Source organism: Jaculus jaculus, chromosome 5 (genome assembly GCF_020740685.1).
Source record: "Jaculus jaculus isolate mJacJac1 chromosome 5, mJacJac1.mat.Y.cur, whole genome shotgun sequence".
In the NCBI taxonomy this organism is placed as follows: Eukaryota; Metazoa; Chordata; class Mammalia; order Rodentia; family Dipodidae; genus Jaculus; species Jaculus jaculus.
In genome coordinates, this window is record NC_059106.1 from 49559539 (window position 1) to 49585433 (window position 25895).

At 45.4% G+C, this 25895-nt stretch overlaps 1 protein-coding gene across 1 annotated transcript in view; it reads left to right on the forward strand.

The window, feature by feature from the left end:
* Positions 1-4801: 4801 nt before the first annotated feature.
* The window catches only part of Spen (spen family transcriptional repressor), an 87277-nt gene continuing 66183 nt past the window's right edge, over positions 4802-25895 (forward strand). The window contains exon 1 of the mRNA XM_045148916.1: positions 4802-4924. Within this exon, the coding sequence (XP_045004851.1) occupies positions 4842-4924 (83 nt within the window). The 5' untranslated portion in view covers positions 4802-4841. The remainder of the gene's footprint in view (positions 4925-25895) is intronic.

A 25895-nucleotide genomic window follows, 5' to 3' on the forward strand; every position in this document is an offset into this window, starting at 1 on the left:
ATCCTAGCTACAGATGACTGGGCTTCTGCATGAGAATGAAAATGCTTAATAGCAGAGGCCAGTTAAAAAGGAGACATAAAGGGAAGAGAAAGGAAGGGAGGAGGATACTTAATAGGTTGATATTGTATATATGTAATTACAATGATTGTAATGGGGAGGTAATATGATATAGAATGGAATTTCAAATGGGAAAGTGTGGGGGTGGGGAGGGAGGGAATTACCATGGGATATATTTTATAATCATGGAAAATGTTAATAAAAATTAAAAAAAAAAAAAAGAAGAGGTGGTGGAAAGAATGTCAGAGCCAAAGGAAAGGTACCACTCCCTACATACAACTGTCTGGACAGAATTTGGCCTCAATATCCAAGACCTTGCAGTGCCTAGCAATACCCACACAAGACCCTCATAATAGGAGAAAAAGATGATGACATCAATTTAAAAGAGAGACTAATGGAGAGAGGGAGGGGATATGACGGAGAGCAGAGCTATGAAGGAGAAAGTGGGGAGGGGAGGGAAATACCATGGTTTGTTGTCTGTCAGTATAGAAGTTGTCAATAAAAAAATATTTTTAAAAAGTGCTTTCTTGGGCTGGAGAGATGGCTTAGCGGTTAACCGCTTGCCTGTGAAATCTAAGGACCCCGGTTCGAGACTCAATTCCCCAGGACCCATGTTAGTCAGATGCACAAGGGCTCATGCATCTGGAGTTCGATTGCAGTGGCTGGAGGCCCTGGTGCACCCATTCTCTCTCTCTGTTGCTCTCAACTAAATAAATAAAAATGAACAGAAAAAATTTTAAAAAGTGCTTTCTTGCTAGTCAGCTCTAAAATGACCACATGAGAACTGGACAATATCAACAAATTCCTCTTGTTAGAATCAGAGGTTTTATAAATTTTGTTGATTTGCATGTGTGTGGTGGGGGGTAAGCCAGGGTCTCTGGACATTGCTAATGAATATCAAACATATACCATTTTTGGGGCCCAGCTTTATGTGTAGGAAGGAGGTCCAGCCAGCAGGCTTTGCAAGAAAACACTTTTTTTTTTTTTTTTTTTTTTTGAGGTAGGGTCTCATTTTAGCCCAGGCTGACCTGGAATTCACTCTGTAGTCTCAGAGTGGCCTCAAACTCATGGTGATCCTCCTACCTCTGCCTCCTGAGTGCTGGGATTAAAGGCATGTACCACCACACTGAGCCCTAGCTAGTATATTTTTATACATTGTATTTTAGAAGAAATGCTTATACTTGAAGTGCATGTTTTCTTATGAAACAGTTTCATTTCAATTGCTTAGGACCCAAATTATAACTAAATCCTTGTTAAATATCTAGTAAGTAATCTGATCTGTTTATATGTGGATATTAATTTATCTGTTCTAGTGACTAGGAGAGCCATCAAAGCCTGGCGTGTGCTCGGTTTAGCTGCCTTCCCGAGCTCAGCTTCTATTACGCATGACTGAACTCTTGGAGCATGTGTGGCATGCTAAATACAGCAGCTCTTCATGGTGTGAAAATGGGACTTGATTAAAAACAAATCTATTTTAATTCCTCTTTGCAAAAGGCTCTGCTTCAATGTCACCTTTCTGAATTCTCATTAATATTCAAATGAGGATATTCACCTCACCATTCATGATCATAGAAAATCACAACCTACTTTTTTGTTGTTTTCACAGTAATGGGGATGAAACCCAGGGCCTGGCACACACTAGGCAAATGTTCTCCCATGGCACTACAATCCCACAACCTAGTCTTTGTTCTTTTTCAATAACTGTTAGGATTAGAAAATATTTTCCAAAGAATAACAGAGCAGGTCACCATTCTTTTTCTCCCTCTTTTTTTTTTTTTTTTTTTTTTTTGTTCTATGGAAAATATAGAAATATACAGGCTGATGAAGAAAATTTGCCCTGGTGAAAAATTTTAAACTGGACGGAAATGGAGAAATGCTTTCCCAATGTTTCCTGAGACATTGTCAGCAAAAATGAAAAGCACTATGTAAAGGGCATGTACTTACCAGTTTGGTTGTTTTGCAATAGAAAGGGCCAGGGGAGCCTGGGCCTTTAATCCCAGAGGTAGGAGGATCATCCTGAGCTCCAGGCCACCCTGAGACTACACAGTGAATTCCAGGTCAGCCTGGGCTACAGTGAGACCCTATCCCGAAAAAACCCAAAATACCAAAAACAAACAAAAGAAACACATGATAATTCTTGCCTTGCTTTTTAAAATCCTGGCCCTTTTTCTTTTTCTTTATTTTTTTTAGGCAGGGTCTTGCTATAGCCCAGACCTACTTGGAATTCACTATGTAGTATCAGGGTGGCCTCCAACTCAGGGGAATCCTACTTCTGCCCCACTCCACCTGGAGTGATGGGACTAAAGGTATGTGCCACCATGCCCTGCACACGTACTTTTTTTTTTTTTTTTGAGGCAGGGTCTCACTCTAGCTTAGGCTGACCTGGAATTCATTCGAATTCACAGCGATCCTCCTATCTCTGCCTGCCTAGTGCTGGGATTAAAGGTGTGCGCCACCACTCCTGGCTTTTTTTTTTTTTTTTTTTCTTTTTCTTAAGACAGACTCTCAAGTAGCCTAGGCCTTTGCCTCCAAAGTGCTGGCATTACAAGTGTGTGTCATGATGTCTGGCTCACATCTTGTACCATTGTCTTAACCCTATGATGTTTGGACTTGCTTAGCCTTCTGAATGTTCTGAGAGGAGGGAGGGAATAAACGTGATGAGATCTGCTGAGATCAGGTTTATTAGTCCAGGATAGACTATTAAACCAAATACTAGAAAGGTCGAGTGATGTAATTTTATACCTTCTGATTAAAAAAGAAACTTAGACTACAAGTAAAACTGAACAACAAAAACCAAAAAACTTATCTTGTGTAACCAAAGAAACACTTCTGTACATGACCCCAGTTGTCAGTGCTGTGATTTTTGATACAATATTTTCCAATTCAAAATAGTGCCTATACAATTGGCACAGCATGGTGGCCCATCCCTGTAAGTCCCAGCACTGAGGAGTTTGAGGCAGGAGGATCGCAATTTCAAGTCATCCTTAGCTGCACAGTAGGCTCCAGGTCAGCCTTGTTGCTGGCACAAAGCACCGGACCAAAAGCACCTTATGGGAGGAAAGGGTTCATTTTGGCTTTTGCAGTCTGAAGGGGAAGCTCCACGATAGCAGGGAAAAGATGGTGGAGCAGAGACTGGATATCACCTTCTGGCCAACATCAGCAGGCGAGTGTGCTAAACAATGATGAAGGGGAAACTGTCTATACCACTTATAACCTGCCCCCCAACAACACACTTCCTCCAGTAAGGCTCCAATTCCCAAATTGCCACCAACTGGGGTCAGGCATTCAGAACACACGAGTTTATGGGGTCTCCTAATTCAGACCACCACACCTAGCAAGGGTATATGTGCGTGTGCTTGGGGGTAGTATGTATTTGTATTTAAGGACGCAATGAAGGAGACCAGATATTAAGAATGTGGGCTGAACCTGAAGCATCCCTTTATTATTTCTGTGCATGAAATACAGAATTGCTTGAAAGTTCTAATTAACTAGAATTCTTATGTATTTTTTCTGTAGTTGCCTTAAATGTGCGCTTACCCTGACTCTCTGTAAGATGGCGTTAATAAAAAAGTTCACATGCAAATTTCAAAAGCCCTTTAGGCTGGAAAGGTTGCAGGTCTAATCCTCTTCTGTTTAAGAAATTATACTAGTAGTTCAGTGGTAGAGTTCTTGCCTTCCATGTACCAAGGCCTTGGGTTCAATTTCTGGCATTGCACATAAAATAGGTGTAATAATAATAATATAAAGAAATTATACTAAACCCTTTGAGAACAATTAGACTCAACACAGTTCTGTTTCTCAATACAGTTCTATTTCTCGTGCATGGTAACGATTAGCAAAGATATCTTGCAAAAGATTTCGCAAGACCCATATATAAAAAAAGATGCTTAATGTTACAAGCCAATGATTCTTGGGAGGGATGGGTTTCTGGAGCGTTCGTCCCTAGTCTGGGCGGTGAAAAGGGCGGCCTCGTCCTGACCACTTTCCCAAGCAGGCGGGGATCCAAGCACCCGGAAACGGGCAGGGGAGGGCCGCAAGGCGAACAGGGGGCAGGGTTTCTGGCTTCCGGGAGCCTCTCCCATTGCAAGCTAACACTCTCTTTCCTGTTTCCCCAGGCTAGCGTGATCGTGAGGCCATAGGCCACCCCAGCCTCCCAGAACCCCATCACCCGCGAACGCGGCGGGCGGCCAGCCTCCCGCACCGCTGCGCGCCTGCGCACTGGGGCTGAGTGCGCGAGCGTCGCTTCCCGGCCCGCGTTCCTCCTCCAGCTCCCCCGCCCCGCCCCGCCTTCTCCGCGCGCCTGCGCGCCGGCTGGGAGGAACTCGGCGTCCTGGCGGGCGGACGCGCGCGCGCCCGTGGCGAGGGGGCGGCGGCCAGGCGGCGAGAGGCGGGCCGCGCGCGCCGGTGGGAAGCGTCCGGCTTGCCACAGCGCCAGCTCCCGTCGTAGTCTCTGCCGCCCGGGTCCCGCTCGCCCCTCCTCCTCCTCCTCCCGCTCCCCCCGCCCGCCCGCCCGCCGCGGCCCGCGCGCATGCGCTGCCGGAGCGCGAGGGTCGGCTTCGGGTGTGTGGTGGCGGCAGAGCGGAGCAGCGAGGCCCGAGAGTCAGAACCTGGGGGAGAGGGATGGTCTCTGTACGGGGGGGAGCCGGAGGAGCCGCCGCCGCTGCCGACGCCACCGCCGCAGCCGCCGCCGCCGCCGCCCCGGCGCCCGCCTCCCGGCGCTGACGGCCGCGTACGAAGCCGGCGAGGGGGAGCCAGTCACCGCGGCCGCCGGCACGCCGCCCAGCATGGTCCGGGAAACCAGGCACCTCTGGGTGGGCAACTTACCGGAAAATGTACGGGAAGAGAAGATCATCGAGCATTTCAAACGGTGAGTGTGACACGAGGCCCCGGCACCGCGCTCACCCCTCGGCTACCGCTGCCGCTCCGGCCCGTTGCCGGCCCCTCCCCGTGCGCGAAGCGGCGGCGCGGCGGTCCTGGCCGCGGACCCACGGGCGGCGCGGCGATCCGCGGCAGTCCTCCGACCTCTCGGCCCTCCGTGGGAAGCGGCGCCGGGACGTCGGCACACCGCTTGGTGCCGGGAGCCGGGCTGCCGGCTGCTCTCTCCCTCCCGGCTCGGAGGGAGGAGGCCGGACGCTCGGCGTACGCCTGGCGGCAGCGGCGGTGGGCGACGTGCTCTAGCGGAGCTCTTGCTCGCGGGGTCGCGTCCTTGCACGCCGGCCCCGGGATCCCGAGCACGCCTCGTAGCCCGGCGAGCCCGGATGCAGATAACTCCCGTGCCTCGCTCTCGAGATGTCCGACCTGGGCCCGGAGTACTGTGCAGAACAGAACCGCCGAGCTGGAAAGACTTGAGGCTTGGAGAGTCGGTGGAGTGGCAGATGCTTTCTTCATGGGCTGCGCGGCCGGGTGGAGCGCGCTGTCTAGAGAGCGGACAAGCCGCGCCCGGACCAGCCTACCAGGCTTCTGCTGGTGCTTGCCCCGTGCCTGGCTTGGTGGACTGGGCGGACTCGCGGCACATACTGGGTCTCGGCGGCGGACCCGGCGCCTGCGGGGAAGGGAGGCACCGAGGATGCAGTTCCCGAGCTGCTCGGGCCCTCTTGTACGAGCGGGTTAAATATATTTGTTTATGTATTTACACAATGTATGTGTGTATGGGTATGAGGGCTGCGGGGTTCTCTTGCCGCTGCAAATGAATGCCGTATGCTTGGTGCACTTTTTGAAGCTGCGTGGGTGCTGGAGAATTGAACCCTGGACTGCAGGGTTTGCAAATTAGCGCCTTCCATTGCATGGCCATCTCCCAGCTCCCTTCGCCCAGCTGTTTTTAGAATGATGGTGGTCAGCACCCCCAAAATCCATTAATGAGATAGGCAAAACCTGCAAGCCTTTTACCATTGGATATGTCTATTTATTTTCCCCGAATACTTTTTGTTGGTAAAATATTTAAAAATGTTGCTTTTGGTACGCCTTTGTATGCATGCTGTAACTGGTAGAGGCCTCAGTACACATTCCCACTAACAATAACGTTTCTTTCATATTTGTCATCCACAGAGGAGGGACAGAACAGATCTGTGGTTGCCCTTGCACATTACTGTTCAGGACCCTGAATGTTCCAAGTTTGGCTTGCTCTGAATTCCTCTTGTAGCTAGTGAGTGAGGGGAGTCATGGAACGCTATTAAGAGAGTCAGCTGGGAAAACCAGGCTGCGACGCTCCTTCTGGAGCCCTGGGCCGAGCGAGGACCCGAAGCTGCGGCCTCAGCGGCTTCCTTTCCGACGGACGGACGGACGGACGACCATTGATTCTGTTGGCCGTTGCTGTTGCCAGGGTATTAAATCCTCGCCCATGGGGCGCGCGTGTGCGCGTGCCCGCGTGTGAAAAGGAGCCGTGCATGGCAAGGCCATTCATAACCTGCTCGTGTCCCTGCGCGCTCCCCGGGACGCCGGTGTTTACTACGCCGTGCCCGCGCGGCGGGCGAGGGGGAGGCCGGGAGCGGGGCCTGGCCTTCCCGGGGTGGAGGACACTGCGGCAGCTTGGGCTCCCAGAGATGGGAACTTTTCTCCCGGCGGGGCGGGCGCTGCTCCACCCCTTCCCGGCCCGGTCCCCGCCCCGCCCCGCCCCGCACGCGGAAGTCTTCGGGGAGGCGTGTGGGTGCGGAGGACGGGAGAGGAGAACCCGCCGCGGCGGGCTCGCGTGTGTCTGGTGGAATTCCTGGCCGGGCTCTGCCTGGGAAATTCGTACGCGCCGACGTGCAAACACGTGCACTGCCGCCTTCGCCCCGCTCCATGTTGTCACTCACCGGATGCGGGTTCCAGACACCTGCCCCTGCTCACGGGGAGGGGACTTCTGCCACCTGGGGGGCGGCCCGGGGGTGGCCAGTCGTGGGGTCGGCGAGGGCTGGAGCGTGCGGCTCGCCGGCTGGGCTTCCTAAGATGGCGGCGGGGCGCTGCTGTGGGAACCGCGGGCGGCGGGCGGGGCTCCCGCGGCCCACCTGGCTCTGCTCGCCGCGGCGGGGGCGGCGCCGTGGTGCGGGCAAGAAAGCTGGTTATTGTGAATCTTAGTACGCTACTGCCCCTGAAACGCTCATCTTAAAGGCGACGGTCTCCCTTAAAGGAATGTGTTTTCTTTTTGGGATAGCTAGTACGTTTTTAATAGGCTCAGAGTGGAGAGATGTCTACCGAAAATAATCCCTCCTTTACCGTGGACCCCGGAATCCTCACTTCCTCCTCCTCAGCCCCAGGCTGGGAATTTCTATTTCTGGTTTCTACCTACAAGAAGTGTTCTTGCTGGTCCAGCGTTGGAGCTAAATTGACCAGCCTTTCATCCCCATTGTGAAATGTTTGTAAAACATGTCATTGGTATTAGGAGGGGAAACGAAATTTGAATAATTTAGATGAAAGGGATGAAAAGGTATTTTGTAGTAGAATGATGGCTCAGCGAGAAAACTGAATGGCACTCACCTCAGAATGAGAAAACACTGCAATATCTACAGTAAAACTGAAGCCCAAGTGCCGCCTCCTCCCTTTTCCCCAGCTGATTACAGCATTAACTAATAACTGTTTTACGGGATTAAGAGGGCTACACTGGGAATACGTTATATAACACGTTTGCAAGATGAATGTTCTTTTAGCAGTGATTAGGCTTTTGCAGTATTTGGACTGAAACAAAAACAGGGCTAAATTAGCTGTGAAGGCAGGGCAGTTTAGAGATATGGTGTTTTTTTTTTTTATTTAGTTTACATATATTGAGAGAACTTGTTTTTTCCAATTTACATTTTGATTAGTGCTTTTGGTGGACAATAGATTGAGGGAAGGATGCTGATTTTCCTTCTCTTCAATGCCTGAGAAAGACCCAGCTCTTAGAGCGTAATCAGCATTTAAAAAAATTGGCTTTACCTTCTTGCATAATAATAAATCTATTGTGTCATTCTCTGTACAGCTTTCCATATGCTGAATTAAAAAATTAAATGGGGACTATTTCTGAATAGGGTGTTAGTTAACAAAGATTCATTACAGAGACACAATGGAGAAAGTCCTTTCCTTTGTATGTTAGCTGAGTTGTAGGGGGAAGGGAGGACTTACACAACAATTGCTTGCTGTCTTAGTTGTAAGAGAGAGGTGTGTGCAAAAGCCACTCCTTGAATTAGAATGAGCATATGAATAGAACCTTTTAAGATTTAAAAATTCTTTATGGCTTATTTTCATATTTTAAGTAAGTCACATATTCAGGCTTTTCCCATCCACCCACCCATAGTAATTTTACAGACAGGTTAATACAATGTATTTGAGCAGGGTAAATTGGTAAATGAAACCCACTTTAAAAATGTATTTTGTTTTTACTGATTACATATGTGGCTGTGTGGGTGTGTGTTTTGAGGTAGGGCCTCCCTCTAGCTCAGGCTGATCTGGAACTCACTCCTTGTAGCTCCTGGTTGCCCTCAAATTCACAGTGATTGTCCTACTTCTACCTCCCCAGTGCTGGGATTAAAGGTGTGTGCCATCATGCCTAATTTTCAATATTTGATCACAGTGATTTTCCTGAGCTTAAATATCTGGAATGTAATATATATTACATATGTGCTGGCATCTGTACTTTTTAGACATTGTAAGATAATACTGAAGATTTTCCTCATCTTTCATAACCTAATGATATTTTTCTTTGTCTCTCTTTAGCCCAGGCTGGCCTGGAATACACTATGTAGTCTCAGGTTGTCCTTGAACGCACAGCATTTTCCTATCTCTGCCTCTTGAGTGCTGGGCTTAAAGACGTGTGCCACCATGTCCGGCTGCAACTTTTAAAATTTTTGTTTATTTATTAGAGAGAGAAAGAGGAAAAGAGAGAAAGCAAGAGACAGTGGGCATGCCAGGGCCTCTAGCCACTCTAGACACCTGAGTCCTTTGGCTTCCACAGGCAAGCACCTTAACCACTAAGCCATCTCTCCAGCCTTGACTTTATCATTTCTATATCTTTTGAGACCCAAATGGTTTCTGTGAAGGTACTACTAGTTATTTTGTTTTATTTTTTTTATTTTTATTAACATTTTCCATGATTATAAAATATATCCCATGGTAATTCTCTCCCTCCCCAACCCCACACTTTCCCATTTGAAATTCCATTCTCCATCATATTACCTCCCCATTACAATCATTGTAATTACATATATACAATATCAACCTATTAAGTATCCTCCTCCCTTCCTTTCTCTTCCCTTTATGTCTCCTTTTTAACTTACTGGCCTCTGCTACTAAGTATTTTCATTCTCAAGCAGAAGCCCAATCATCTGTAGCTAGGATCCACATATGAGAGAGAACATGTGGCGCTTGGCTTTCTGGGCCTGGGTTACCTCACTTGGTACTACTAGTTTTGAATATTTATTTTTGCAACAAGTTTTGCATGTTATAAAAATTAACACAGAAATTCAGCTATCCTGAAAGTTACATTTAAATTAATACAGCCAAGTGTGGTGGCATACACCTTTAATCTCAGCACTCAGATATGTGAATTTTCATGAAAAACACACCCTCTTTAAAATATAGCTAGGAATGATGGGCGAGCTGAGGAAAGAGCATCATGGTGAATTTGAGGCCAATCTGGACTCCATGAGTTCCAGAGCAGACTGAGCTACAATGAAAGACATTGTCTCTAAATAAATAAGTAAACAGAGTTTAAACAACTCGTCAAACTAAGAGAAAAGTGAGGCTTGGAAGACTTCTTAGGAAAGGTTTTGCTCTCAATACCATTAGCCATATAACCTCTGTGTAGAATTTTCTGAAGCTGTAGTGCTCCCAAGACTAGAATATCTCACACATCAAGCCTGAAACCTCTTAAGCATATCAAGGAGTATAATAGCGAACAGAACAGCCAAGAGTCAGCAGCAAAGGCAGATGAAGAGACGCCCTGCCCAGTCAAGTGCCACCAGGAAATGAAATACATCTTAAGCATTCTGTAATAATTTTTTTTCAAGGTAGGGTCGAGGTAGTGCTAAAGCCCAGGCTGGCCTGGAACTCACTCTGTAGTATACCGTGCCCAGCTAAAAGTACACATTTCTTTCCTTTTTGTTTTTTTATGAGGTAGGGTCTCACTCTAGCTCAGGCTGACCTGGAATTCACTATAGAGTCTCAGGGTGGCCTTGAACTCACTGTGATCCTCCTACCTCTACTTCCTGAATGCTGGGATTAAAGGCATGCTTTCCTCTTTCTTGTCTCCCCCCTTCCTTTTCCTTTCCATTTATTTCGTGGCGTTGGAACCAAAGCCTTCACCCATGGTGAGCAAGTTCTCTGCCACTGACCAACAGCCCCATTCCTTGCTGTTGCATTCCTGAATCTTTTGCACTGGGGGGAACCTATTAAAAGCACTAGTATTAGTTAGAGCTGCAGTTAATTATTCCATAGTGTTTAAGAAACTTAAAAAAAATATTTTATTTTTTTAACTTTATTGATTTGAGAGAGAAAAGGTATGTGTGTGTGTGGGGGGGAGAATGGGCACATCATGGCATCCAGCCACTGAAAATGAACTCCAGACACATGTGCCACCTTGTGCCATCTGGCTTACCTGAATGTGGGGAAGTGAACTTTAGGTCCTTAAGGTTTGCAGGCAAGTGCCTTAATAACTAAGCCATCTTTTCACATAGAATTTAGAGTAAAGCATGGAATCTGAATATACCCTGAATGCATATATTTAATAAAAATTGAGCTTCTGGATTTTGATATTGGTGGTATTAAACAAATGTTACTCACTTACTTGAAACAGATGCTGTAACCTTAAGCTAGCACTCAGTAGATAGAAGCGGGAGGACTGCATAGCTCTGCCTCAGAGTGAGAGAGAGGGTAAACAGTAATGTTGACCTGTACTTACATCTAGAACCTTCTTTTAATTATTTTTGTTTGTGTGTGCAAATGTGTGCATGCCAAAGTGTATGTGTTGTACCGAGGACAACTTCAAAGTTGTCTGTGTTCCACCTTCTTTGAGCAGAGTCTTTTGTCCTTCAAAGGAACTGTCAGTGTGCAGGTGAGCTTCAGATTCTCCTGGTTCTTCCTCCCACAGATCCATTGGGATCACAAAGGCATGCGCCACTTTGCATCCAGGGTGATGGGAATTGAATCTGGGTTGGCAGGTTTTGCAAGAAAATACCTTCAACTGCTGAGCCATTTCCCTAGCCCACATTAAATTTTTTTTTTTGACAAATTTTTTAGCTGGGCGTGGTGACACATGCCTTTAATCCCAGCACTCAGTAGGCAGAGGTAGGAAGATTGCCCTGAATTCAAGGACACCCTGAGACTACTACATAGTGAATTTGAGGTCAGCCTGAGCTAGAGTGAGACCCTATCTTGAAAAATCAAAAAACAAAAAACAAAAATTTTAATGTTATGTGAGGGGGGGGGGAGGGAGGGAGGAGGGAGGGGAAAGGGGTAGAGAATGGGAGTGCCAGGGCCTCTAGGCACTGCAAAGGAACTACAGACTCGTGCCCCACCTTGTGTATTTGGCTTCCCTAGGCATTGGGGAATCAGATCTGGGTTCTTAGGCTTCTTCACAGGCAAGCACCTTAACGACTAAGCCTCCAGCCGCCACCCCCCAGCCCACTTTTAAAATATTTTTTAACAATATCCCATGGTAATGCCCTCCCTCCCCCCATTTCCCCTTTGAAACTCCATTCTCCATCATATCCCCTTCCCCTCTCAGTTTCTCTTTTATTTAGATGTCGTCATCTTTTACCTCCTATATGATGGTCTTGTGTAGGTAGTGTCAGGCACTGTGAGGTCATGGATATCCAGGCCATTTTGTGTCTGGAGGAGCACATTGTAAGGAGTCCTACCCTTCCTTGACTCTTACATTCTTTCTGCCACCTCTTCTGCAATGGACCCTGAGCCTTGGAAAGTGTGATCGAGATGTTACTCAGTACTCCAGTCACTTCCTTCCAGCACTATGATACCTTCTAAGTCGTCCCAAGGTCACTGCCATCTGAAAAGAGAAGATTCTCTACCCAAAGTGAGAGTAGCGTTAATATAAGGGTATGGACATTAAGAGAAGTGATTACTGGGCAGTTTGATAAGCATAGTATATACATTTTTCCAGACATCAGCAGATGTTACAGCCCTAGGGCTCATGACTACCCCTGTTTTAAGTTTTCAGCATCAGGGATGTAGTCCCTCCCATGGAGCGTGACTCCTGTCCAAATGGAGGGCAGTTGGTTTCCACCATGACAGACGTGCCACTATTGCACTTGTTGGCTCATTTGGGCTGGCTGGCCAATTAGAAGGCTTGCAATGTCCACTGTTGAGTATCTTCACTGGTGGTATCTATTTCTCCCATTGCACTACATGTAGAATGGCTTCTTCCAGCTTTCTGTCAGCTGGTCTACATGGAGGAGGTTATCAGCTCAGTTCCAGCAGGATTTCTCTGTGGTCTTGCAGCCCAAGTATGTGGAGTCTTCAGCAGTAGAATGTGCTTCTTTATGCATCTGGCTGTTTTTCGAGATAGGGTCTCACTCTGGTCCTAGGGAATTGAACCCAGGTCATTAGGCTTTGTAGGTAAGAGCTTTAACCACTGAACCATTTCTCCAGTCCCCTTACTTGCCTAGTAGCTAACTCATTTTGAATGAAAACAATAGCATACTCTGTTGTGGAAATGAAATGCTAATATTCTATTAGAAACCTTTTAAGTTTTTTTTTTTTTTTTTAAATTTTTCATAGGGTTTTGCTGTAGCCCATCTGACCTGGAATTCACTTGGTAGTCTCAGAGTGGCCTTTAACTCTCAGCAATCCTCCTACCTCTGCCTTCCTAGTGCTGGGACTAAAGGCATGCGCCACCATGCCTGGCAAGTGTTTTTTATTTTTCAATGCTGAGTCTCATTCTAGGCCAGAGTGACCTGGAACTTACTTTATAGTTCCAGACTGGCCTTGAACTCAGCAATCTTTCTACCTCTCCTCCAATTCTGGTTTTAAAGGCAGTTACCATTATGCTTGGCTTCCCTTGTAAGTTTGGAGTGATAGAACTGAATTTTATGTTATTTTAATTTATTCATTCATTTATTTGATAGAGATACAGAGGCAGGCAGAGAGAGAAGGAAGGAGAAAATGGCATGCTAGGACCTCCAGCCATTGCAAACAAATTCCAGACGCAAGTACCACCCTGTGCATCTGGCTTACTGGGGTATTGGGGATTCGAACCTGGGTCCTTAGGCTTCACAGGCAAATGCCTTAACTGCTTAAGCCATCTCCAGCCCTTCAAGTTGAATTTCAGTGTGTGGAAATAAATGTTTTACATATTTCATGATTGTCCCCTTACATGTGTTCCTATCCACTATTCTAAAAATTACAGTGTCTGAAAAAGCAGTAGAGGAATGATTATATCCTAACTTAAATTCAGTGAGTTATTTATTTTTTTAAAATGATTTTCATGAGCTGGGTGTGGTGGCGCATGCCTTTAATCTCAGCACTCGGGAGGCAGAGATAGGAGGTTTGCCATGAGTTCAAGGTCACCCTGAGATGACAGAATTAATTCCAGGTCAGCCTGGACCAGAGTGAGACCCTATCTCGAAAAACAAAACAAAACACCAAAAAACCCCAATTTTTTTCTTAGCATGGTGTGGTGGTGCACACCTTTAATCCCAGCATTTGGGAGTCAGAGGTAGGAGGATAGTGGAGAGTTTGAGGCTACCCTAAGACTACATAGTGAATTCCAGGTCTGCCTGGGCTAGAAACCCTCCCCCATTCAAAAAGAATGTTTTGCGACAGAGTTTCATTGTATTCCAGTCTTTGAACATGTTATATGGCTGCAGTGACATTGGACTTAAGGTTCTTGTGTCTGCCTCTGGAGTAGAGCGCCCCCACACCCTGTTTATGTGGTTTTAAGGATCAAGCTTGAGACATTGTCATGCTAGGCAAGCGCTCTATCAGTTGAGCTTCTTCCTTAGCCTGAGTTTTGGTTTTAATTATTCATGATATTTTTCTCTCTCTCTCTCTCTTTTGGTTTTTGGAGATAGGGTCTCACGTTAGCCCAGGCTGACCTGGAATTCATTATGTAGTCTTAGGGGGCCTTGAACTCATGGCAGGCCTCCTACCTCTGCCTCCCAAGTGCTTGTAAAGTGGGCTAAACTCCCTGTCCAGGGAACCCTATGGATCCACTTTTTTTCTACCTCCCAGTGCTGGGATTTCAACCATGTGCCACTACACCTAGCTTTATTTTACATGAGTTTTGAGGATTAAGCTCAGGTCTTCATGATTTGTAGGTAAACTCTTTATACCTTGAGCTATCCTCCCCACCCTTTTTCTCCCCTGCCTCACCAGGTAGGGTCTTACTCTAGCCCAGGTTGACCTGAACTCAGTATCCCTAGGCGGGCTTCAAACTATTTTTTAAATTTAATTTAATTTTTTTTTTTTTTTTGGTTTTTTGAGGTAGGGTCTCACTCTGGTCCAGGCTGACCTGGAATTAACTCTGTCATCTCAGGGTGGCCTTGAACTCATGGCGATCCTCCTACCTCTGCCTCCCGAGTGCTGGGATTAAAGGCGTGCGCCACCACGCCCGGCTAATTTAATTTTTTGAGGTAGGGTTTGCTGTAGCCCAGGCTGACCTGGAATTCACTTATCTAATTTCAGGCTTGTCTTGAACTCACAGTAATCCTCCTACCTCTGGTGGAATTAAAGGCATGTGCCACACATCGTCTTGCTCTGGAGGCAGAGTTAAGAGGATTGCCGTGAGTTTGAGGCCACCCTGAGACTATATAGTGAAATCCAGATCAGTGTGGGTGAAGACCCTACTTTGAAAAACCACACGAAAAATACTTATTTGTGCCTGTGTATGTGTATGGACATGATAGGGTCTATTGCTGCTACAAAGAATGCCTGTCCAGCTTTATGTGGGTGGCTGGGAAATTAACTTGGTCTGGCAGACTTTGCAAGCCAAGTGCCTTTATTTTTTACTTTTATTTTTAAGGTAGAGTCTTATTCTCGTCCAGGCTGACCTGGAATTCACTATGTAGTCTCAGGGTGGCCTCAAACTCATATAGTGATCCTCCTACCTCTGCCTTCTGGATTCCTTCTGGTATTAAAGGTGTGTACCACCACATCTAGCTCCCAGCATCCTTTTAAAAAATATTTTTATTTTTTCGAGCTGGGCATGGTGGCGCATGCCTTTAATTCCTAGCACTTCAGAGGCAGAAGCAGGAGAATCTCCGAGAATTTGAGGCCATCCTGAGACTACATAGTGAATTCCAGGTCAGCCTGGGCTAGAGTGAGACCTTACTTTGAAAAAATAAAAATAAAAGTAAATTAATTAAAATATTTTCTTTTATTTATTTGAGAGAGGGAAAGAGGCAGAGTGAGAGAGAGAATGGGTGCTCCAGGGCTTCCAGCCACTGCAAATGAACTCCAGATGTATGTGCCCCTTTTGTATCTGGCTTACATGGGTACTGGGGAATCGAACTGAGATTCTTTGGCTTTGCAGGCAAGCGACTTTACCACTAAGCCATCTCTCCAGCCCCAACCATTTTATTTATTTGTTTATTGGAGAGATAGTAGGAACACCAGGGTCTCCAGTCACTGTAAACTAACTCCTGAGGCATGCGCTACATTGTATATGTGGCCTACATGGGTACTAGAGAATCGAATCTGGGTCCTTGGTCTTCTCAGGCAAGTGCCTTAGCCACTACGCCATCTCTACAGCCCTAAAAATATTTACAAGAATGAATGGGCATGCTAGGGCCTCTTGCAACTGCAAGTAAACTCCAGCCACTTGTGCATTTGGTTTTGCTCTTATACTGGGAAATTGAACCCTGGGCTGAAAGGCTTTGCAAGCATTCACCTTTAACCACTGAGCTATCTCCCTAGCACTCCCCCTCCCCCTGTCTGCCTTTCTCACTGTATCCCGGTTGATTAAGAACTCTTGGCAAGTCCTGAGATGTCATGCCTCTTGAGTGCTGGAGTCATAGGTGTGTGTCAATATACCCACACCTTCCCTTCTGATGTGGGATCCTAGCTAGCACTACCACATGTTCCTTTTGGCTGTCTTATCTCCTCTGTGTATTCCTGTTCCACTGGGGAGATTGAACCCAGGGTTTGTGCATGCTAAGCATGCACTCTACTCCTGAGCTCTATTTCCTATCCAATTCTTAGGCTTTCTAATTTTTGTTTTTGAGATATATCCCCCTCGCCCCCGTCTCTTTCTCTCTCTCTCTCTTTTTCTCTGTGATGGATGTCAGAGGACAGTACAACCTCAGGTGTCAGTCCTTGCCTTCCAGTTTGGCACAGGGTCTTTTGTTTGTGCAGTGGGCACCAAATTAGCTTGTATCCTGGGATCTCCTGTCTCATGTCTCCTGACTTGTGCTACTGCATCCTGTTTAGATGGGTTTTGAGCATCCATACCTCAGGCTTGTGCAGTAAACACTATCCACTGAACCATCTCTCCAGCCCAGATTGAGAGTTTATTTATTTATTTATTTTTGGTTTTTTGAGGTAGGGTCTCACTCTGGTCCAGGCTGACCTGGAATTAATTCTGTCATCTCAGGGTGGCCTTGAACTCATGGCGATCCTCCTACCTCTGCCTCCCGAGTGCTGGGATTAAAGGCGTGCGCCACCATGCCCGGCATGAGAGTTTATTTATTTTTTAATTTTAGTTAATTAATTAATTTATTTATTGTTTTGGTCTATTGAGGTAGGATCTCACTCCAGTTTAGGCTGATCTGGAATTCACTATGTAGCCAGTCGATCTCACAGCAATCCTCCTACCTCTGTCTTCCAAGTGCTGGATTAAAGGGTTGTGCCACCATGCCTGGCAATATTTTTTTTAATTTTTATATATTTATTAGCAATAGAGGGTGGGAGAGAGAGACAGACAGAGAGAGAATGGGCACTCCAATGCACCCCCATATGCATCTGGCTTATGTGGGACCTGGAGAATCAAATCTGGGTCCTTAGGCTTTGCAGGCAAGCACCTTAACAACTAAGCCATCTCTCTAGTGTTAGTTTTTAGTTTTTTAATTATTTATTTGAGAGCAACAGACAGAGAGAGAAAGAGGCAGAGAGAGAGAGAGAGAGAATGGGTGTGCTAGGGCCTCTAGCCACTGCAAACGAACTCCAGACGCATGTGCCCCCTTGTACATCTGGCTAATGTGGGTCCTGGGGAATCAAGCCTCAAACCAGGGTCCTTAGGCTTCATAGGCAAGCACTTAACCGCTAAGCCATCTCTCCAGCCCTCCAGCTTTAGTTTTTATGTAGTCTCAGGGTGGCTTTGAACTCCACCTACCTCTGCCTTCTGAGTGCTGAGATTAAAGGTGTGTGCCACCACGCCTGGCTTATTCATTCTCATTCTCTCTCTCCTTGCGAATAATTAAAAAAGTAAGACAGAGCTAGGTATGGCAGCACATTCTTTTAATCTCAGCACTCAAAGGCAGAGGTAGAGTTGCTGTGAGTAGGGGACTGTAGGGATGGCTTAGAGGTTAAGGCACTTGCCTGCAAAGCCAGAAGATCCTGGTTTGATTTCCCAGTACCCATGTAAGCCACATGTACAAGGTGGTACATGTGACTGGAGTTTGTTTTGAGTGGCTGAAGGCCTTGGTGTGCTCATTCTTTCTCTTTCTTTCTGCCTTTTTCTTTCTCAGTCTCTCTCAAATAAGTAGAAATAAAATATTTAAAAAGTGGGGTATTGGGCTGGAGAGATGGCTTAGCGGTTAAGTGCTTGCCTGTGAAGCCTAAGGACCCTGGTTCGAGGCTTGATTTCTCAGGATCCACGTAAGCCAGATAAACAAGGGAGTGCACGCATCTGGAGTTTGCAGTGGCTGGAGGCCCCAACGCGCCCATTTTCTCTCTCTGTCACTCTCAAATAAATAAATAAAAATGAACAGTAAAAAGTGGGGTTTATTATTTAAGAGAAATTATATATCAATTTTATGCATAGTTTAATTTCAGAAATAGATTTTTTTTTTTTGAGGTAGGGTCTCACTCTAGCCCAGGTGACCATTCACTATGTAGTCTCAGGGTGGTTTGGAACTCACAGTGATCTTCCTACCTCTGCCTCTGAGTACTGGGATTAAAGACATACGCCACCACGCCTAGCAGGAATACATTTTTGAAGTAGTCTTTATCACCATGAAACAAAGATAGCAGGTTTTGGCTATTTTTTTTGGAGATAGGGTCTCATTTAGTCCAGGCTGGTGTCAAGCTCCTACTTAGCTAAGGATGACTTTGAACTTTGATCTTCTTAGGCCTCCTCTTCCTGGGTGGTGGGATTACCTGGCTTGCTCTAGTATTCCTAGTTTATCTGGATGTGGGTTTTGTGTATCCTAGGCAAGCACCGTACCAACAGAGCTAACATCTTCAGTCCCTAAATTTTGGTCTCAGTCAGGTATGCTTGGCATATAAATTGCTTTTCAGGTATATCTACTAGAAAACATGATGTTCCTGAAGGACATCTGGCTGGGTACTGTAATCTGACACAGTCAGTAGGCTGAGGCAGGAGGGTTACCAGTTTGAAGTCAGATGGATTAATTAGGAAGATACTGTCTTCTGGCTCTAGGAGTTAACTGGCAAAGCAGGATAAGACACACTTGGTTGTGTTATTTTCACCAGTGAGATGTAGTTCTGTTGCCTTGCTTTAAGAATGACTCATTGAGGATTGTTTTATGAAGTGGGAGGAATTGTGTGCAAATGAAGTATTTGGGGATTTATTTCTGATTGTTATTAGGTCATTTGGAAAAGCTGGAATTAAAATTACTGTTGCATTTCTATTGATAGCCAAGTCAATAGAAGGGGGTGGTATTGAGTGAAATCACTAGGTTTTTATATATTAATGATATTTAGGAAAAGGCTGGCTTTGAATTCATGATCCTTATGCCTCATCCTCTTCAGCATTTGCCTACCACCACAATAACTGGCAAGTAATACTATTTAATTAATTTATTTACTTTCAGTGCTTGGGACTGAACCTAGGGCCTCATGCGTGGTATGACATATTCTACCATTGAAGTACACGTCCAACCAATTTATTTAGCATTAGTTTGGAGCTAGGACATATTAGGGATCTTAAGATTTGTGTGATTAATGTTGCTATGGAAGTTAAGGAGTTTCTTTTGGAACTGATGGATCATTTTTAGACTCGGAAAGGGTCTCTTTTTCCGTCTATTAGGAAACTGAAGATTATGTAAATAAATTCCATGAGGCTACTGATGTTTGTTTTTTCCCCCCAGGATTTGAGAGTGAAGTCTCTAGAGCATCATTTTGTGTGTGTGTGGGGGGGGGGCTAGGGGGTTGAGGTAGGTTCTTACTCTAGCCCAGGCTGATCTGGAACTCACTCTGTAGTCCTAGGTTGGCCTCAACCTCACAGCAGTCTATTTACCTATGCCTCCTGAGAGCTGAGATTAAAGGTGTGAACCACCTTGTCTGGCTACTTTTTCATTTTTTTCAAGAGGAGGTTTTTGCTTTTTATGTAGTTCAGGTTGACATCTTGAATGCATATTTTTTTCCCCCTAGGTAAGGTCTCACTCTAAGCAATGTTGACCTGGAATTCACTGTAATCTCAGGGTAGCCTCAAATTCACAGTGATCCTCCTACATCTATCTCCCAAGTGGTGGGAGTAAAGATGTATGCTACCAACCCTGGCTTATGTATTTTAGACTACCCTTAAATTAAAGCCTGCTGCCACAACGACCCCAGTGTTAGGATTACCGGTGTGGGATACCACACCCAATTTATGTAGTTCTGGGGATTGAGCCCAGGGTTTTCCTGCATGCTAGGCTAGCAGTCTACCAATTGAGCCACGCCCCCAGCCACTTTTTTTTAGCTTAAAAAATTTCAACTTCTTCTTCTTATTATTATTTTTGTTTTGTTTTCTTTCGAGGTAGGTTTTTACTCTAGCTCAGGCTGACCTGAAATTCACTATGTAGTGTCAGGGTGGCCTTGAACTCATGATGGTCCTCCTACCTCTGCCTCTGGAGTGCTGGGATTAAAGGCATGGGCCACCATGCCCAGCCCAGCTTTTTTTTTTTTTTTTTAATATATAGCTTTTTATTGACAACTTCCATAAATATAGACAATGCTTGATCACAATCCCATCTCAACATTTGTCTTTTCACCCTCTGAGATCCCCCTCCACTGAATCCCTTCTTTCCAACTAGTCTTACTTCTACTTTGATGACATCATTTTTCCCCTCCTCCTATGAAGTTTTGTGTAGCTAGCTAGCATCAGCCACTGTGAGGTCATGAATATCAAGGCTACTTTGTATCAGGATGATAGCATTGTAAGGAATACTCCCCTTCCTTTGGCTTTTACATTCTTTCTACCACCTCTTCCACAATGGAGGGTGTGGAGTCATAGGCTTTTGACCAAGTTTTCATTACGTGGCATGAAATTGTCCCTTGAAGAGGACCTCAAATCCAATCAGGAAGCAATTGGTTTTCCCCAGTCAGACATGTCACCATTGCAGCAATTGATTCATTTGGCCTGGCTGGACAGTTGTAAAGCTTTCAGGGTCCAGTGCTGGTTAAGACGGCGGATGGATGACTTTTCTCAAAGGGTGTGTGTTCCATAGCTTTTTATAGCATCCTGACAGAATAGGGAGGAGGCTTTCAACTCAGTTCCAGCTTGATTTCTCAGTGACCGGCAGCCTAAGCAGCTTTACATTTTCTTTTAAAAAGGTGGGAACTGAAGGGCTGGAGAGATGGCTTAGCTGGTTAAGCGCTTGCCTTTGAAGCCTAAGGACCCTGGTTTGAGGCTCAATTCCCCAGGACCCATGTTAGCCAGATGCACAAGGGGGCGCACATGTCTGGAGTTTGTTTGCAGTGGCTGGAAGCCCTGGAGTACCCATTCTCTCCCTCCCTCCCTCCCTCCCTCCCTCCCTCCCTCCCTCCCTCCCTCCCTCCCTCCCTCCCTCCCTCTCTCTCTCTCTCTCTCTCAAATAAATAAATAAAAATGAGCAAAAAATTTGAATTAAAAAAAGTGGGAACTGAAGCTGGGAGTGGTGGTGCACGTCATTAATCCCAGCACTTGGGAGGCAGAGGTAGGAGGATCGCCATGAGTTTGAGGCCACCCTGAGACTACATAGTGAATTCCAGGTCAGTTTGAGCTACCTTGAAAAACCAAAAAAAAAAAAAAAAAAAAAAAAAAAAGTGGAAGCCTGGTGTGGTGGCGCACGCCTTTAATCCCAGCACTCGGGAGGCAGAGGTAGGAGGATCACTGTGAGTTCGAGGCCACCCTGAGATTCCATAGTGAATTCCAGGTCAGCCTGGGCTAGAGTGAGACCCTACCTTGAAAAACCAAAAAAAAAAGAAAAAGAAAAAAATATAAGGTAGAAACTGAGCTAGAAAGATGGCTTACAGTTAGGGCGCTTGTCTGAAACTCAAGGACCTACATTTGATACCTAGTATCCACATAAGCCAGATGTATAAGGTAGCACATGCATCTGGAGTTTCCAGTGGCTGATGGCCATGGTATGCCCATTCTCTCTCTGCCCCCTCCATTCAAATAAATAAATAAGATATAAAGATTAAAAAAGGAGAGGGGGGCTAAAAACTGCCAGGAGGATCACCATGGGTTCAAAGCCAGCCTGCAAGTACATACTGATTTGCTACATAATGACCAGACTACATAGTGACCAGACAGGTCAGCCTGGGCTAGAGTGAGACTATACCTTAAAAACAAAAAACCCAAAAAACAGCTAGGCATGGTTGTGCACACCTTTAATCCCAGTACTTGGAGGCAGAGGTAGGGGGATTGTTGTTTGAGGCCACCCTGAGACTATATAGTGGATTCCAGGTCAGCTCTGGCTAGAGCAAAACCCTACCTTGAAAAACAAACGAAGAAAACAAAACAAAACTGAAAAAATTTATTAAAAGTGATGGAAACTTAAAACACACTAGGACTGGGCTTGAGAGTTAGTTCAATGGTTAAGGTGCTTGCCTGCAAGGCCTAATAACATGGGTTTGATTCCCCAGTACCCAGGAAAAGCCAGAACAGAAAGTGGCACATGCCTTTGGATTTCGTTTGCAATGGCTAGAGTCCCAGGCATACCCATTTTCTCTCTCTCTCTCTATAGCGTGTGTGTCTGTATATATACAAATAGATAAAAATATTAACTAAAAACATACTAGGGGTTGTAAACGAATTCTGCTTTCTGGTAATGTCAGCTTCATCAGGGGAAGTATAAATTGTGATTGTCAGCAAATGAGTACTATATTTAAAAATATTTGTGGCCTTTTAAAATTATTATGTTTTTATTTTTATTTATTTACTAGAGACAGAGGGAGAGAGAGAGAATGAGTGCAGCAGGGCCTCTAGCCACTGCAAATGAACTCCAGACACATAGGCCACCATGTATATCTGGTTTAGGCATGGGATCTGGAGAATTGAACTTGGGTCCTTAGGCTTCACAGGTAAGTAAGTGCCTTAACCACTAAGCCCCTTGTGGCCTTTTAAAAATGCCAGATTAAATGTTCATAAAATATAATTATCAATTAATAATGGTATTTATGAAATTTTTATGAGTTAAAAATTTTCAGCTGGGCAGGGTAGTGCACATCTATAATTCCAGCACTCTTGAGAGACAGAGGTAGGTGGATTGCCATGAGTTTGAGGCCAACCTGTGTTAGAGTGAGACTCTACTTGGGGAAAAAATTAAAAAAAAAATTATTCCAGGTTTTTTCACATCAGTGCTTCAAAATGCAAAAGTTGTTATAAAAGTTTTATTATAGGAATGTAAATGTAGCCCAGTTAGTATAGTGCTTACCTAACATGCATGAAGCCCTGGGTTCAATTCTCCACACTTTATAAATTGAATGCCACACTTGTAATCCCAACATTTGGAGAATGGGGGCAGAAGGTTCAGAAGTCTTAAGATCCTTGGGTACATACTAAATTTGAGGCCAGGGACTGGAGAGATGGCTCAGTGGTTAAGTCACTTGCCTGCAAAGCCTAAGAACCTGGGTTCAATTCCCCAGTACCCATGTAAAGCCAGCTGCACAAGGTGGCACATGCATTTGGAGTTTGCAGTGGCTAGAGGCCTTGGCATGCCTGCTTCTCTCTCTCTCTCTGCTTGCAAATAAGTAAATAAAATATTAAAAACATGAATTTTTTCAGCCAGCCTGAGCTACATGAGACCTTCTATATAAAAAAAATACAGGCTGCACATAATGGCTCATACACTTTTAACCTCAGCACTCATGATGCTGAAGTAGGAGGATCATTATGAGTTTGAGACCAGCCTGGGCTATGACTTCCAAGATCACTCTGGGCTTGGCCTAAAAAATTTCCCTGCCTACCTTTCCTCCTTCCTTCCTCCCCTGAGGGGGTTTGGAGAGAATGAGATTGAATGAACAATAGGCATACCAGGGCCTCTTGCCACTCCAAATGAACTCCAGACTCCTGTGCCACTTTATGCATCCAGCTTTATGTGTTTATTGGAAAATTGAATCTGGGCCGTCAGGCTTTGCAAGCAAGCATCTTTAACCACTGAGTCATCTTCCCAGGCTCCCCCCCCCCAATAATTTGTTTTTCCAAGATGGAGGCCTCCCTGTAGCGCAGTCTGACCTGGAAATAACTCTGTAGCCTAAGGCTTGCCTCTAACTCACAGCAGCCCATCTACTTCAGCCACCTGAGTACTGGGATTAAAAGCATGCACCACCATGTCTGGCTTCCCCAAAATAATTTTTTTGTTATGTTTTGCTTTTTAAATTATTTTTATTTTTATTATTTGGGAGACAGAAAGAGAGAGGAAGAGGGAGAGAGAATGGGCGCGCCAGGGTATCCACCCACTGCAAATGAACTCCAGACAGATCTTGTACATCTGGTTTACATAGGTCCTGGAGAACCTGCACCTTTGGCTGTGCAGGCAGGCACATTAACCTAAGCCATCTCCCCAGCCCCAAAATAATTTTTTAAATTATTTTATTTTTATTTATTTGAGAGAGAGACAGACAGACAGACAGACAGACAGTGAATGGGCACCCCAGGGCCTCCAGCCACTGCAAATGAACTTCAGATGCATATGCCATCTTGTGCATCTGGCTTACGTGGGAACTGGAGAATCAAATGGGGATTCTTAGGCTTAGCAGGCAAGTGCTTTAACCAGTAAGCCATCTCTCCAGTCCCCCAAAATAATTTTTTAATATTTTATTTTATTGATTAGAGATAGTGAATTCTCTCACCAGATACTCTAGCCACTGCAAAAGAATTCTAGATGCATGTGCCACCTTGTGCATCTGGCTTACATTGGATACTGGGAAATTGAACCTGGATCCTTAGGCTTTGCAGGCAAATACCTTAACCACTGAGCCATCTCTTCAGTCCCTCAAAATGATTATTTTTTAAATTTTATTGACAACTTCCATAATTGTAAACAATATCCCATGGTAATTCCCTCCCTCCCTTCACTTTCCCATTTGAACCTCCACTCTCCATCATATCCCTTTTTTTTTTTTTTGGGGGGGGGTTTCTAGGTAGGGTCTCATTATGGCCCAGGCTAACCTGGAATTCACGATGGAGTCTCAGGGTGACCTTGAACTCACGGTCATCCTCCTACCTCTGCCTCCCAAGTGATGGGATTAAAGGCATGCGCCACCACGCCCAGCTATATCCCTTATTTTGATGACATGATCTTTTCTATTATGGTGGTCTTGTGTAGGTAGTGTAAGGCACTGTGAGGTCATAGATATCCAGGCCATTTTGTGTCTGGAGGAGCCCATTGTAAGGAGTCCTACCCTTCCTTTGGCTCTTACATTCTTCCTGCCACCTCTTCTGCAATGGACCCTGAGCCTTGGAAGGTGTAATAGAGATATTTCAGTGCTGAGCACTCCTCTCTCACTTCTTTTTAGCACAATGGTGCCTTCTGAGTCATCCTAAGGTCACTGCCATCTGAAGACAGCAGTGAACTTTAAGAGAAATGTTTACTGAACAGTTTGCTGAGCACAGTATATACATTTAGCCAGATAGCAGCAGATATTACACTTCTAGGGCTCATCTAAGCCATCTCTTCAGTCCTTCAAAATAATTTTTATCTTTATGTTTTTTGTTTGTTTTCGCTTTTCGAGGTATGGTCTTGCTGTAGCCCATGCTGACCTGGAATTTACTATGTAGTCTCGGGTACTTAAACTTACAGCAATTCTCCTACCTCTGCCTCCTGACTGCTGGGATTAAAGGCATGTAATACCTCGCCCATCTTTTTTTTTTTTTTTTTTTTTTTTGGTAGGGTCTTGCTCTAGTCCAGGCTGACCTGGAACTCACTGGAATCTCAGGGTGGCCTGGAAGTCACAGCAATCCTTTTATCTCAGCTTCCCAAGTGCTGGGATTAAAGGCTTGCACCACCACGCCTGGCCAAGATAATTTTTTTTCTTTCTAATATTTTATTTATTTGAGAGAGGGGGCGGGAAAAAGAAAGAGACAGAGTGAATGAATGGGTGTGCCAAGGCCTGTAGCCACTGCAAACTCCAGACGTATGCACCACCTTGTGCATTTGGCTTTATGTGGGTTCTGGGGAATTGAACCTAGGTCCTTTGGCTTTGCAGAAAAGTATCTTAACCACTGAGTCATCTCTCCAGCCCTTTTTAAGTTTAAATTCATTTGCAAGCAGAGGGATAGGAGAGACAGAGAATGGGTGCCCCAGGCCTTTAGCTGCTACAAATGAACCCCAGATGCATGTAGCATCTGGCTTTAGTAGCTCCTGGTGAGTTGAACCTGGGTCCTTTGGCTTTGTAGGCAAGTTCCTTAACCGCTAGGCCATTTCTTCAGCCTCCCAAATTAGTTATTTTTTAAAAATATGTTATTTATTTATTTGACAGAGAAGGTGGGGGGGAGGGAGAGAGAGACAGACAGACAGAGAATGAGTGGGCACACCAGGGCTTCCAGCCACTGCAAACGAACTCCAGAT